The sequence below is a fragment of the Nelumbo lutea genome, chromosome 4 (genome assembly GCF_056320005.1).
Source record: "Nelumbo lutea isolate HS-2025 chromosome 4, American lotus-T2T, whole genome shotgun sequence".
NCBI lineage: Eukaryota > Viridiplantae > Streptophyta > Magnoliopsida > Proteales > Nelumbonaceae > Nelumbo > Nelumbo lutea.
In genome coordinates, this window is record NC_142687.1 from 60,627,535 (window position 1) to 60,639,156 (window position 11,622).

Genomic DNA, 11,622 nt, shown 5'->3' on the forward strand with positions numbered 1-11,622 from the left:
ACTGCTGCCCAATTGGGCTTCCTTGTATGGTGTGGGACCCAAACATTGATCTACACATCAGCCACATGGGTTAAGCCTAGCCTTTGTTACAAGGCCTAGCCGAATACACTGTTATGGACAGTGCACCCCTTGAAACCCATCACATGGTCTCTATGGGCCCAACACTTACCCTAAGTGGTCCCTGGGCCAAGCCACCTTGTAACACCCCGGAACTTTGGGCAGATGCAAGATTAGCCCATCAGGTATTACCCTCAATGGCCTTACACTTAACCTCTCAGCCCATAATGATCAAACACTGCCCGACAAGAGAGGACCTCTCCCTCGGCTGCAAGGAACAATGCTGCACTCTCTACTCACATGGATCCCGGGAATTAAAACATTTTGCAAACGTTTGGAAACCATAATATATATACTTTTATATCTCATATAAAATATATTTTGCAAAACAAATCTCAACGATTGAAATCGGCTGCCGACAGTCTTGGTTTCCATCAAAGAGAGTGCATCCCCGATCATTACCTTTGTCCGATAAAGGGGCTGATCCTGTCACTATGATCACCCACTCAGATGAATTCTCAGACTGTCCCAACATACCTAGGTTTTGACCCCCGCTAAGGATCTCACTGATTGGCATATCAAAGACAGCCCAATTCGACACCTAGTGCAGTATCATAATCGCGTCTAGGGGTCAGGTGTAACTTTCCAGTTTTGCCCATCAATCTCCAAGGTCCAGGGCAATACTGGAAATTTGGTCCGGTTTAAAGATTCAATTAATCCTACATTGCATGTGCCTTGGGTCTCACCCTGGCGGTTGAGACAGGCCACCCCAACATTTGGCATTACACTAGTGTCAGCCTTGGCAGGATAAATCTCCCCAGACTTATCCAATGGCTATGAACATTCTAAACTAACACGAGTCTCATAAGTGTCCAGTTTAAGGGTATTACACAGAAACACACCACGGGAACATGATCAAATATGTACTTTATTCATTTACAATAAATTCATAATGTACATCATTCTGATTGTAGCTAAGGGCATACAACTATCTAACAAGATCTACACAACTATTACTGTACAAAAGAGATCTGTCCATCAAGTATGACATCACTTTGTTTTATTTATTGAACAATATCATCTATACCAGAATAAGTGATTCCTTGAAGATGGGAATAGGCAAGTAAACATTTTGCTTAGTATTTGATAAAAATAAAATGGGTTTGTAGAAACTTTCTGTCTAACTTGCACTGTTCTTGACTGATCCTGTCACATGTTTATGAGTTGATGATTCTCAGTCAGAATTTAGTCATATTCTTTGTGGAGGAAATAAAGAGCCCATGAATACTTGAAAATGTTAAGTATTGTGAGTCCAACAGTGTAAGACAGTTGATTTATAAAACTATACTAGTCAGGAACCGTGAAATGCACAAGCTCTATTTATAAGAAAAATTGAAGATGGAGCTCTATGATGTTTCCAATTAAATGGTGTCCATCTAATATCAATTCATGTATTATTTTTTGGGGTTATGTCTAGTTTATCCAATCACAATCTAAGTTGTTCTTTAGTGAGAGCTTTTTTATTAAGTTTATTGGTTTATTATTATTTTTTGTATTTGTTTTAGGTAAAATTATAAAAAAAAATCCTCTTGTAACAAATCTACAAAACTACCTTTGTGTTTTGACCATAACAAAAGCCTCCCCTATAGTTTTGAAAAAAAAAGTGCAAATACCTCATTTCTCTTGGATTTTTGGTAATAAAGACATATAAGTTACCAAAATACCCATATGATTGTTAATGCATTATCATACATAATTTAAAGTTTTAAATTTACCCTCCACTAATTTATTTTGCTTGACAACTTTCTTGGACAAAATAAGGTAAAAAGGCTGAAGTGAAGTAAAATTAATGCATTACAGCAACATTTTTTATTTGGAATGATGACGAAAGGAAGGTATTTGCACCTTTTATCAAAACAATAGGGGAGGTTTTTGTCAAGGTCAAAACATTGAGGAGTTTCATAGGATAATTAGAAAACCCAAGGAGGTTTTGTATAATTTTCCTTATTTTTAAATGGAATTGAAATTGATTTTAAAATAGATAAACTATATTTAAAATTAGTATGTTTTATTAATTTTTGAAATTATTAAAAATTGAATTTATTTAAGTATATTAAGTTTTTATTAAATTTAAATTCCTTTGAAATTTAATTAACTATATAATGTTTTATTTTTCAGTGGAACTTAAGTTGGTTTTAAATTAATAAATTTAATTATAAAAATAATTATTGTTTGACAATTTTGCATTAGTTATATTAGTTTTAAATTGATATAAGTTTTTATTTTATCTTTTTTATTTTATTAATTGAATTTTTTATTATATTAATAATTTTTTTATCAATAACAATAGTTAATATAAATGGATTATATTTTTAAATGGAAGTAGATTATTTAGCAAAATAATATATCATTGAATATCTCAATTTCAATATAATTAATCTTTACTAATAATTACAGTTTAATACAAAAATATCTAATATTTATAAAATTATAGTTAAATTGTATTTTATGCAATTTAATGGAATAATGGAGATGAGATAGAATTAGTGGCATGGGTTATTGAAGGAGAGAGTTAATGGCATAATTAATGATGATAGATTATTAAAAGAGTTAATAGGAAAGAAGGGGGAGAGAGAGAGAGAGAGAGTTAATGGTGTATATGAGGACCGTTAAAAGTCTTAGAGTTGTTTGGTCATTTGAGTTATTTTGTTCAATTTTAAAATTAGGAAATTCAAAAAAAAAACATGAAAAAGATAGTTGCCTTTGAGAAGAAACCAGAAAAAAGACATATATATATATATCTAAATAGATAGATAGATAGATAGATAGATAGATAGATAAAGTTAATGTATTTTATGCAATTTAATGGAATAATGGAGATGAGATAGAATTAGTGGCATGGGTTATTGAAGGAGAGAGTTAATGGCATAATTAATGATGAGAGATTATTAAAAGATTTAATAGGAAAGAAGGGGGAGAGAGAGAGAGAGTTAATGGTGTATGAGGATTCCATTTTAATATGTAGATATAGATTAACCTGGTTGACGTGGCATGAACTTGAGTCAAACTGAATCGGTCTAAGACTATTATTCATTTAATTAAATCCATTAGCACCAACTTAGTGCTAGAACATTCTGAAATACCAATTAAAAGTTAAAACCCATATAAATATGGGCTCCATACCCACATGGGGACCTATGAGCAATAATACACAATAGACCCACCTGGGGACCCATATTGTCTCTCCTCTCTCTCACTCTCCATTCACTTTTCCCTCCAAACTTCTCTCTCTCTCTCTCCATCATCTTCTCCATCTCACTACTAGAACTCTAGATATGGTGAACTATAGTGGCCTGATCCATTGCCGAAGGGGATGTAGGCAGTCCCTCAAGGGGGCCATCTGATCCCTTTTCCCTTCTCTCTCCTTTTCTTTCTCTCCCAATCTAGTCACGCCATTGCCTTGGACCTTTGGAGGCTTGATCACAGCTTGGGTGCAGCCAATCAGCTTACACATAGTTTCCAAGCACCTAGGTGATGGATTTTTATTTATTTTTTGAATAATAACCATGAATCCTAGGGTAATTCCCTATGTTCCATAGCAAGCAGAAACCATATTTCACTAGTAGTTGTATACAGTCTTCATAAAAAATGTATAAACTTCATTTAAAACAAAGAAAATCAACATATTCCGGAAAAAAAGTAAGTGAGAAACCAAATTTCAGAAAATAGAGGTGAGCTCCTATTTTTGTCCTAGAAAAAGAAGAAAAGGAATGATGAAACAAGAAGAAAATTTTTTTCCTTGCTTATCATTTAAGGTTTTGAAGTCTTCAAGGGTTCAAGACAATTTGCATGTTGATTGAACCCTAACAAATAAGAAAATAAGAAAGAGAAATTAGTATTTTAACTCACAAACTGAATATTTTAGTTTAATAATGTTTGTTTCATTATTATAATATAAAAATTAAGAATATAAAAGTATATTATAGTACCATGTACAAAATACATTGACGATTAAGCAAGACAACCCTCCATGGGGACCTTGATGTACAAAATACATTGGCGATTAAGCAAGACAATCCTAATACATTTTGTCTAAAAATTAAAAAAAATTATTCACAGACCAAAATCAAATGAATAAATCACAGGGTGCACAAATCTTGGCGCTAATAAAGAATTTGATCTCCATAACACCAACAACCCAAAAATTCAAGAAATAATAATAGAACAATTCTAAAGTTATTGTAGAATAAAATAAAATTAATTTCAGATCAAATCGCTCAAAAACTGAGAACTGATTTCTCAGAAAACTGCTAATTGTGCAAATCAGGTAGAACAATTCTACCGATATGGGTTTGTTTCAGATCTGATTTAATTTTGGTTCAAGATTAAACCTAGCTCTGATACCATTGAAGGAAGGGAAAATACATCATATGGATGGCCGAACCATGTAGGGTGGCTGGGTGAAATTTAAAAAATTTCTTTTCTCCCTTCCGGGAATCGTATTCCCAGTTTTAGAAAAACTACATTTTTCAAGGATTGTTCTTGAACCAAACCGGACCAGATCTAAAACCAAAAGAAATGGAGAGCAATACCTGATACGGAATCCACACATGTAGCTCCCAAAGTAGGTGTTCACGTCCAAAGAGGATACCAAAACCCGCTTCCACTGAACATGGCCCAGCTTGAGATGAAGTAGGTTTAGCAATGCAGTCCTTCAGCAAGAAATGCAATCCAGTAGCTTGGGTCAAGCATGGGAGGTGAGCACGAAATTGATATGATATTTTCTTGCAAATATTTGAATCAGAACTGATCTCTATCAATTCAAGAATGGATGTCGAATTAGGGTTTGGGCGGCAAGAGCAGAAGGAGAGAGGGAGAACTGGGAGCAGTGTGTAAACTTGGAGCAGTTCGCCCTCTTCTATTTATATAGATCTTAAAGAGATGATCTCCTAATCTAATTAGGAGTTATCTAATCCAAATCTTTATTTGGATCTGGACTCTTTAAGTGGATAAGACTTATCCTCTTATCCTTATCTGCTGATCCAAACCCATATCCATACCCAAATTCGCCCATGCTGATTAATCCAATTAATCTTTGGGCTTTAGGCCCATAAAGCAGGTGACTCACGTCCCTTTATTAATTGTTGGCTAACTTGGCTCTCTATGTATGGCGTTGGACTCTAACATTGACCTCACAAAAGCCATATGGGTTCAGCAAGCTTCTTTGACAAAGCTTGGCCGAATTCACTACTAAACACAGTGAACCCCTAAGTCCATCAGTATGGGCTCTTAATGGGCCCAACATTTACACTAAATGGTCATTGAGTCCAGCCATCTTATGAAGGCCCAAGGACAATGGTCTTAAGTGAGATTAGCCCATCAGGTATAATAGCTCTAAATGGTCTTATACTTAACCTCTCAGCCCTTAATTATCAAACACTGCTCGACAAGAGAGGACCTCTCTCTTGGCTACATGGTACAGTGTCGCATTCTATGCTCGGATGGATCCCAGGAATTAAAACCTTTTGCAAACCTTTTTCATAAAACATAATATATATTTTCATATAAATATATTTTGCAATACAAATCTCAAACACAGTTAAAATCGACTGCCGACAGTTTTGGTTTGCATCAGAGAGAGTGCAGTCCCTGATCCTTCACTTTGTCCGACAAAGGGGCTGGTCCTACCACACTGTCACCCACTCGAGTGAATTCTCAGACTGCCTCGACATACCCAGGTTTTGACCCCCTCTAAGGATCTCACTGATTGGCATATCAAAGACAGCCCAATCTGACACTTGGTGCAGTACCATAATCAAGTCTAGGGGTTAGGTGCAACTTTCCAGTTTTGCCCACCAGTCTCCAAGGTCCAGGGCATAGTTGGAAAATGGTCTTGGTTCAATGCTTCAAACAAACACACACTACATGTGCTTCGAGTCTCACCCTGGTAGCTGAGACAAGCCACCCCGACCAACTTGGCAACACATTATGTCAGCCTTGGTAGGATAAACTTCCTCAAGTCTATCTAACGGCTGAGAACATTCTAAACTAATACGAGTCTCATAAGTGTCCAGTTTAAGGGTAGTTACACAGAAACATACCAAATATAACACGAATCAATTATGTACTTTCACTCATTTATTATAAATGGATCAGTACATCAATTTGATTGGAGCTAAGGGCATACATTGGTGCATGTGAATATTCCTTTTCTATTTCTTGAGAAGGTAAAAGGATGAAATATGTACAAGCAAACAATATATACAAAGAGTTCCCTATGTCAAAGTTCTCATGAAACTTTTTTCTATCTATTTATCTGTTTATTTTCCCCTGTAGATAACACGCAGAGATGAGGAGATGGCACCTTTTGTTGCAGAAGTAAAAAGGAATTATATTTTTGGCGGAATATGTAGTGTTGCAGCAAATGTGTCAATTAAGGTTTGCATGTAAACATTCCATGTTTTATGCTTAAAAGTCTTTCTGCTGTACCTGCCTCATTCTAAAATGAAAATTCTAGTTAGATTTATAGATTAATTAATTTAACTCTTTGTACTCATTACTGATGATAGAAAATGTAAAACTTTTTGCCAGGCATTGGCGGATATGAAATCAATCAACCTATTTGGGGTTCAGCAGATATGCCGAAACTCCATTGCATTGGAACAGGTAGGTCTCATTTGTAGGGATTTGCTTTGACATTTTAATCTTTCAATGTCACAAGTTCTTTTCATTTTTATGGAAAATTATTATTTAGGATATTCATGTATATTTGGTTTGTCAATATTTTGGCATTTTTATCTGCAACATTTGTATATATGGTGAAACTTAGCTATATTTTAGGATATATTCTCGATATGAAGGATATTTTACTTTTCTATATCCACATGCATATGATGGGTATTGTAATTGAAGAATAATTTAACCTTAGTTTTATGGAAGGGTTTAGGAAATATGCTGTGTATCCGTGATATTTGCAGCCAAAATTTTACATATAAAAACCAATATGCCTAGATACATATTTGGACATGGACATGGATATGGGAAAGAGGGACATTGACTCCTAATTTTCTCAAATTGAAGGCATGAATTTGGGTAGGGATATCCTATGTAACATGCTTATAGCATGCTTCTATATCTAGTTTTTGAGGCTAATAAAATTTCTCAAGACTTGTCTTGCCAAATTTAACTAAATTTCTGATATCTATTATTATTATTATTATTATTATTTATTATTATTATTATTATTATTATTATTATTATTATTATTATTTCTACAATGTACTTTTTAAAGTATCTATGCAGTATCCAGTGTCACACCCTAAGTATCTTGTCCAACACCTGTATGCTAGTCATGTGCTAATATCCAGGTATAACATCTAGAATCCTGTCATCTGGAACTCTCTTCCCTAAAATTGGAAGCTATTTCTAGAAAACCTGAAATCTGGAAAGCATCACCAGAATGCTCAATACTTCTCAAAGATTTGTAGAACATCTTTAAGAGCCTAAGATTCTAGAAACACCATTCGCACTTCTTAGAATTTAATCACAAGGACATTCCTCTACCTTGCAAGGATATTATTCAGGTTTCTTCCGAAACATTAGTAGTAATAAGAATATTATCCAGATTTCTCCTGAAATTTCAGGAGGTTTCCTCTATGTGCATGGAAGACTTTTCCCATGTGGCTGGCTGCTATTGTCAGGCTCATAACAGCATTTTCTTTTCAGTCTTCATCCGCTCACTTTTTCCACTAAATATTTGTCTTGGTGGAAGTTGGCAAATAGTAGGCATGAGGTTACATGTAAATGTGATATGTGCATGAAAAATGTAGTGGTGGACCCTCTTGATTGAATGTCTGTGCGATCTTAAAGTTTATATCGAGCTGTGACTGAACTCTTACTAGTGTTTTCCAAAAATAATTGTCTGTTGGAAGTTTCAGGGTTTATCAAGTCTGACCACATAGCAAGGATTTTTGTTTCAAATATGCCCCATTTATAGGTTTTCTCTTCTTATGAAGGTTTCAGAAAAGGAATTATTAAAGTTTATGGTGATTATGATTCTCTTACTGAATAAAGTTGGGAAATAGATCTAATATCACATTTCGGAGAGACCATTGTAGTAAAGAAGGCACCTTTATGTTTCTTTCATCACAATTCTATGGGGTTTTGCTCAGATTAAAGAAACATTTTAGTTTATTCTCATTGCAAGTATCACTGCTTTGGAATCCATTATTCTATATACCCTTTCGGAAGCTTGAAGATATACTCATCTTGCTGGATGAAAGAGATGAAATTTTATGAAAATAGAGCAATGGTAAAATTTCTAGTTGTTCTTTCCATGTTTCCTTAGCTAGAAAAGATGAAATTGAAACTTTAGGATTGTTGTAGTGAGTGGTGGTATGAGAGAAGAGGAGAAAGGAGAAAAGATGGAAGAGGACAAGAAAATTATGGCTTCAAATTATAGCAGATGGGCAGATATCACATTATAAAGTAATCCTAAATGGGCAGATATCACAATAAGATCCCTGATTATAACTTCTTTACCCAAATACCCTTTTTTTCAGCAAACATGTCCACTACAACATGTGCTAGTAACAGTCCAATAACAAAAAGTGTTGTGGAATTGGAAAGCTCAGACAATCTCACAAGCATTTCTTCAAACAACTTCTATGCATCCTAACATGTACATGCTAGAAACAGAATTTATTAGACAAACATTTACTGCTCATTACCACCATGTCCTTTACCTTTAAATATGAAATTTTACATCTTGGTTTATTTAAAATCTTTCAATAATCAAATCAGCATCCCAAAGAAAGCACCTTCTCCTTAAAACAGCCAAGAACAGCAGGTCAAAGAAACAACCAATTCTCACCCGTCATAGACAATAGAATCAGCTGCCTAAAACTCTCTCAAACTGCAAGATGAGTGAATTGTAAAGACAACAAAGGCTGTACAAAGGAATGATTTCAACTATTAAAACTAGACTTTGATGAGGGAAGGAGTACAACTTTTAACATGTTAGATGATTCGAAAATAGGAACAAAAACGAGGGAGTGGTCTAGACTCTAGAGTAGTCATCATACTAACACGACAAATCAGTTTATCTGAACACAAACCAATCAAATAAAAAGGGAGAACTAGTATTACAAGAACAAAAAGATTTGAATTATAGCAGAAAAGTCTAGAAAACTTGTTAAGAATGAGTAGACACTAAACTAGACAAACAGGTAGCAAGAACTATAGAAGGAAAGAGAAGAAATGCCCCCCTCCCCTTTTATTCCCAATAAATCTTGGTTAAGTTTTCTCAATAAAAAAAAGAGAAGAAATGCTGATCAAAATACAGAATTAGATTTCACAACTAGATCTAATTGTTGTCATTTTCATCATCCTCATCAGAGTTTATCTGCTTTGATACCATGCTGTCATGAGAGATATAAGAGAAAAGAAAGAATAAAATGAAATTTAGGGTTTCAAATCATAGTATCATCTCACTCTTAAATAAGAGAGATGCTTCAAATTAACACTGTAGATATCCAAATTGCGAAGTAGACCCTAATGGAGCAGATTTACATTAGGATCCATGATTATAACTCCAACAATGTTATTCTTCGGTATATGCTAGCATTACTTTGGGTAAAAGGGACACCGATATTTTCTAATTACCATAACATTGCAGGCCCTTGCAGCTATCCCATCAATTGATAGTGAAGCTGTCCAACAAAGATTTGATCGTGTTCGGACATACTACGAGCTTCTAAACTTGCCATTTGAGGCATGATCAATCACTTTTATTGGCTTGAGATATTTATTCCCTTTGTTCTCCTTTCTAAACATCTTTTTTCATTCTATGTTTGCACTTTGCAGGCCTTGCTTGCCTCCATTACCGACCATGAATACTTGTTCACAGCAGCAGAGTAAGTTGATGAAAATGGATGTCATTTACCAATAGTTTGGAAGTGGTTGTCAATAACACATGTATTTTGTTTTGCAGATATTTAAGTCTTCTAAAGGTCGCTGTCCCAGGCAGAGAGATCCCTACTGATGCAAAGGAGCGGGTATCACAGATTTTATCCCATTAGCCTTCTTTGTGTTGGGTTTTACTGCTATATGGTGGATTGAATATCAAGGCAACCTGTTAGGGAAAAGGTGCAATGTTGCAAGCATGTGTAATATCCAATTATTCCTCTTTAATGATATCTGGATAAGCAGCAGTTACTTTCCATGAGGCTGCTCAATCTTTGTTACTTGAAGATGCTATGTTGTGTAATCTTTGTGTAGTCATATACAACATTTGTATATAGCTCTATGAGGGTGTTAGTTCCGGCATTTGATGTATAAGTTGTTGATTTTTTGTTTTGTTTTGTTTTTTGTTTTTTTTTTGTTTTATTTTTTTGTTTTATTTATTTTTTTGCTTAGAGTATGCCATATTGATTGTGTAGTCATAACTTACAACATTTTGTGTATGGATCTATTCAGGTTTTTTTTTTTTTTAAGTTGTGTTTATTATTATTATTATTATTATTATTATTATTATTATTATTACTAAAGTAGTTGGTGCCACCTCACATATAGCCTTTGCTTTCTCCCCCTTGGATTTGCATTTGGGAATTAGACCGGTGGGGACCATTTTGTCCTTTGTCGATGGTGTAAGGGGGAGCTTGGTAGTGTATGAGTGGTGTGGTAAGGTTACATGCGATGGTCTCCTTGAAAGATGAAGGCAAAGGGCAAAAGGTGTGTTAAGGGCTTTGATTAACAAAATGTCCTCCCTTATTATAAATTTGTCCTTTTTTTTATAGGAAGAGATCTCGAGATCCTGAAAAGGAGTTAAAAGAGTTTGATTCCCATTTTGAAAGAAAATTTTAGATTCGGTGTTAGTTGTTAGGGGGGACACCGTTAAGAGTTCGCCATGTGTCTTATGAGATATTTTAGGGATGATGTTTTCTTTCATTTAAGGGTTCTCATAATATACGTGTGTTACATTCTTTTGCAGGTCTTTTATACCGATGTCCTTATCATATGTCTTTCATGGTGGTTTTGGGCTCATTGCGAGCCCACAATGGCTCTGAACTCATCGCAAGTTCACAATGGCTCTGAGTTCATCATACGCTCATGGAAACCTTGGGTTCATCGTCAGTTATAACTATAATTATATAACCCCAATAAGTATTAGAACTACCCTCAATTATTTGGACAATCGAATTTTGGATCTAACAATAGGAACTATTGAAAATCAAAGATAGAAAAAGAAAATAGATAAAAACAAAGGCAATCAATGACTGAACTTGCAATGATTTAACTAAAAGTGTCAGGACTATTGCTCCACCTAACATTTCCAATGAATATCAATTTATTAAATTAACCAAGATAATTTATTATTTTCATAAACTGAAGTTTTCCAAATTTATTTAATATTCCCTTCTAGGATATATCAAACTTACTTCTATCAAGTAACCCTTCGTTTCCTCGATTAGAGTTCTTGAGATAGAAAGTGTGTTAAGTTCTATGAAAAACTTGTATCAGATGAATTATGTATATATATATTCTTATGTACCAATCAATTCACAC

General features: G+C 34.5%; 1 protein-coding gene across 2 annotated transcripts in view; it reads left to right on the forward strand.

The window, feature by feature from the left end:
- The window catches only part of SEC8 (subunit of exocyst complex 8), a 79,645-nt gene extending 69,097 nt beyond the window's left edge, over positions 1-10,548 (forward strand). For both annotated transcript variants that reach the window (XM_088985101.1, XM_088985102.1), the window contains exons 23-27: positions 6,394-6,495; positions 6,649-6,723; positions 9,734-9,829; positions 9,922-9,971; positions 10,049-10,548. In XM_088985101.1, coding sequence (XP_088841227.1) covers positions 6,394-6,495; positions 6,649-6,723; positions 9,734-9,829; positions 9,922-9,971; positions 10,049-10,136 — 411 coding nt within the window. In that variant the 3' untranslated portion in view covers positions 10,137-10,548. The remainder of the gene's footprint in view (positions 1-6,393; positions 6,496-6,648; positions 6,724-9,733; positions 9,830-9,921; positions 9,972-10,048) is intronic.
- The last annotated feature ends 1,074 nt before the right edge of the window (positions 10,549-11,622 follow it).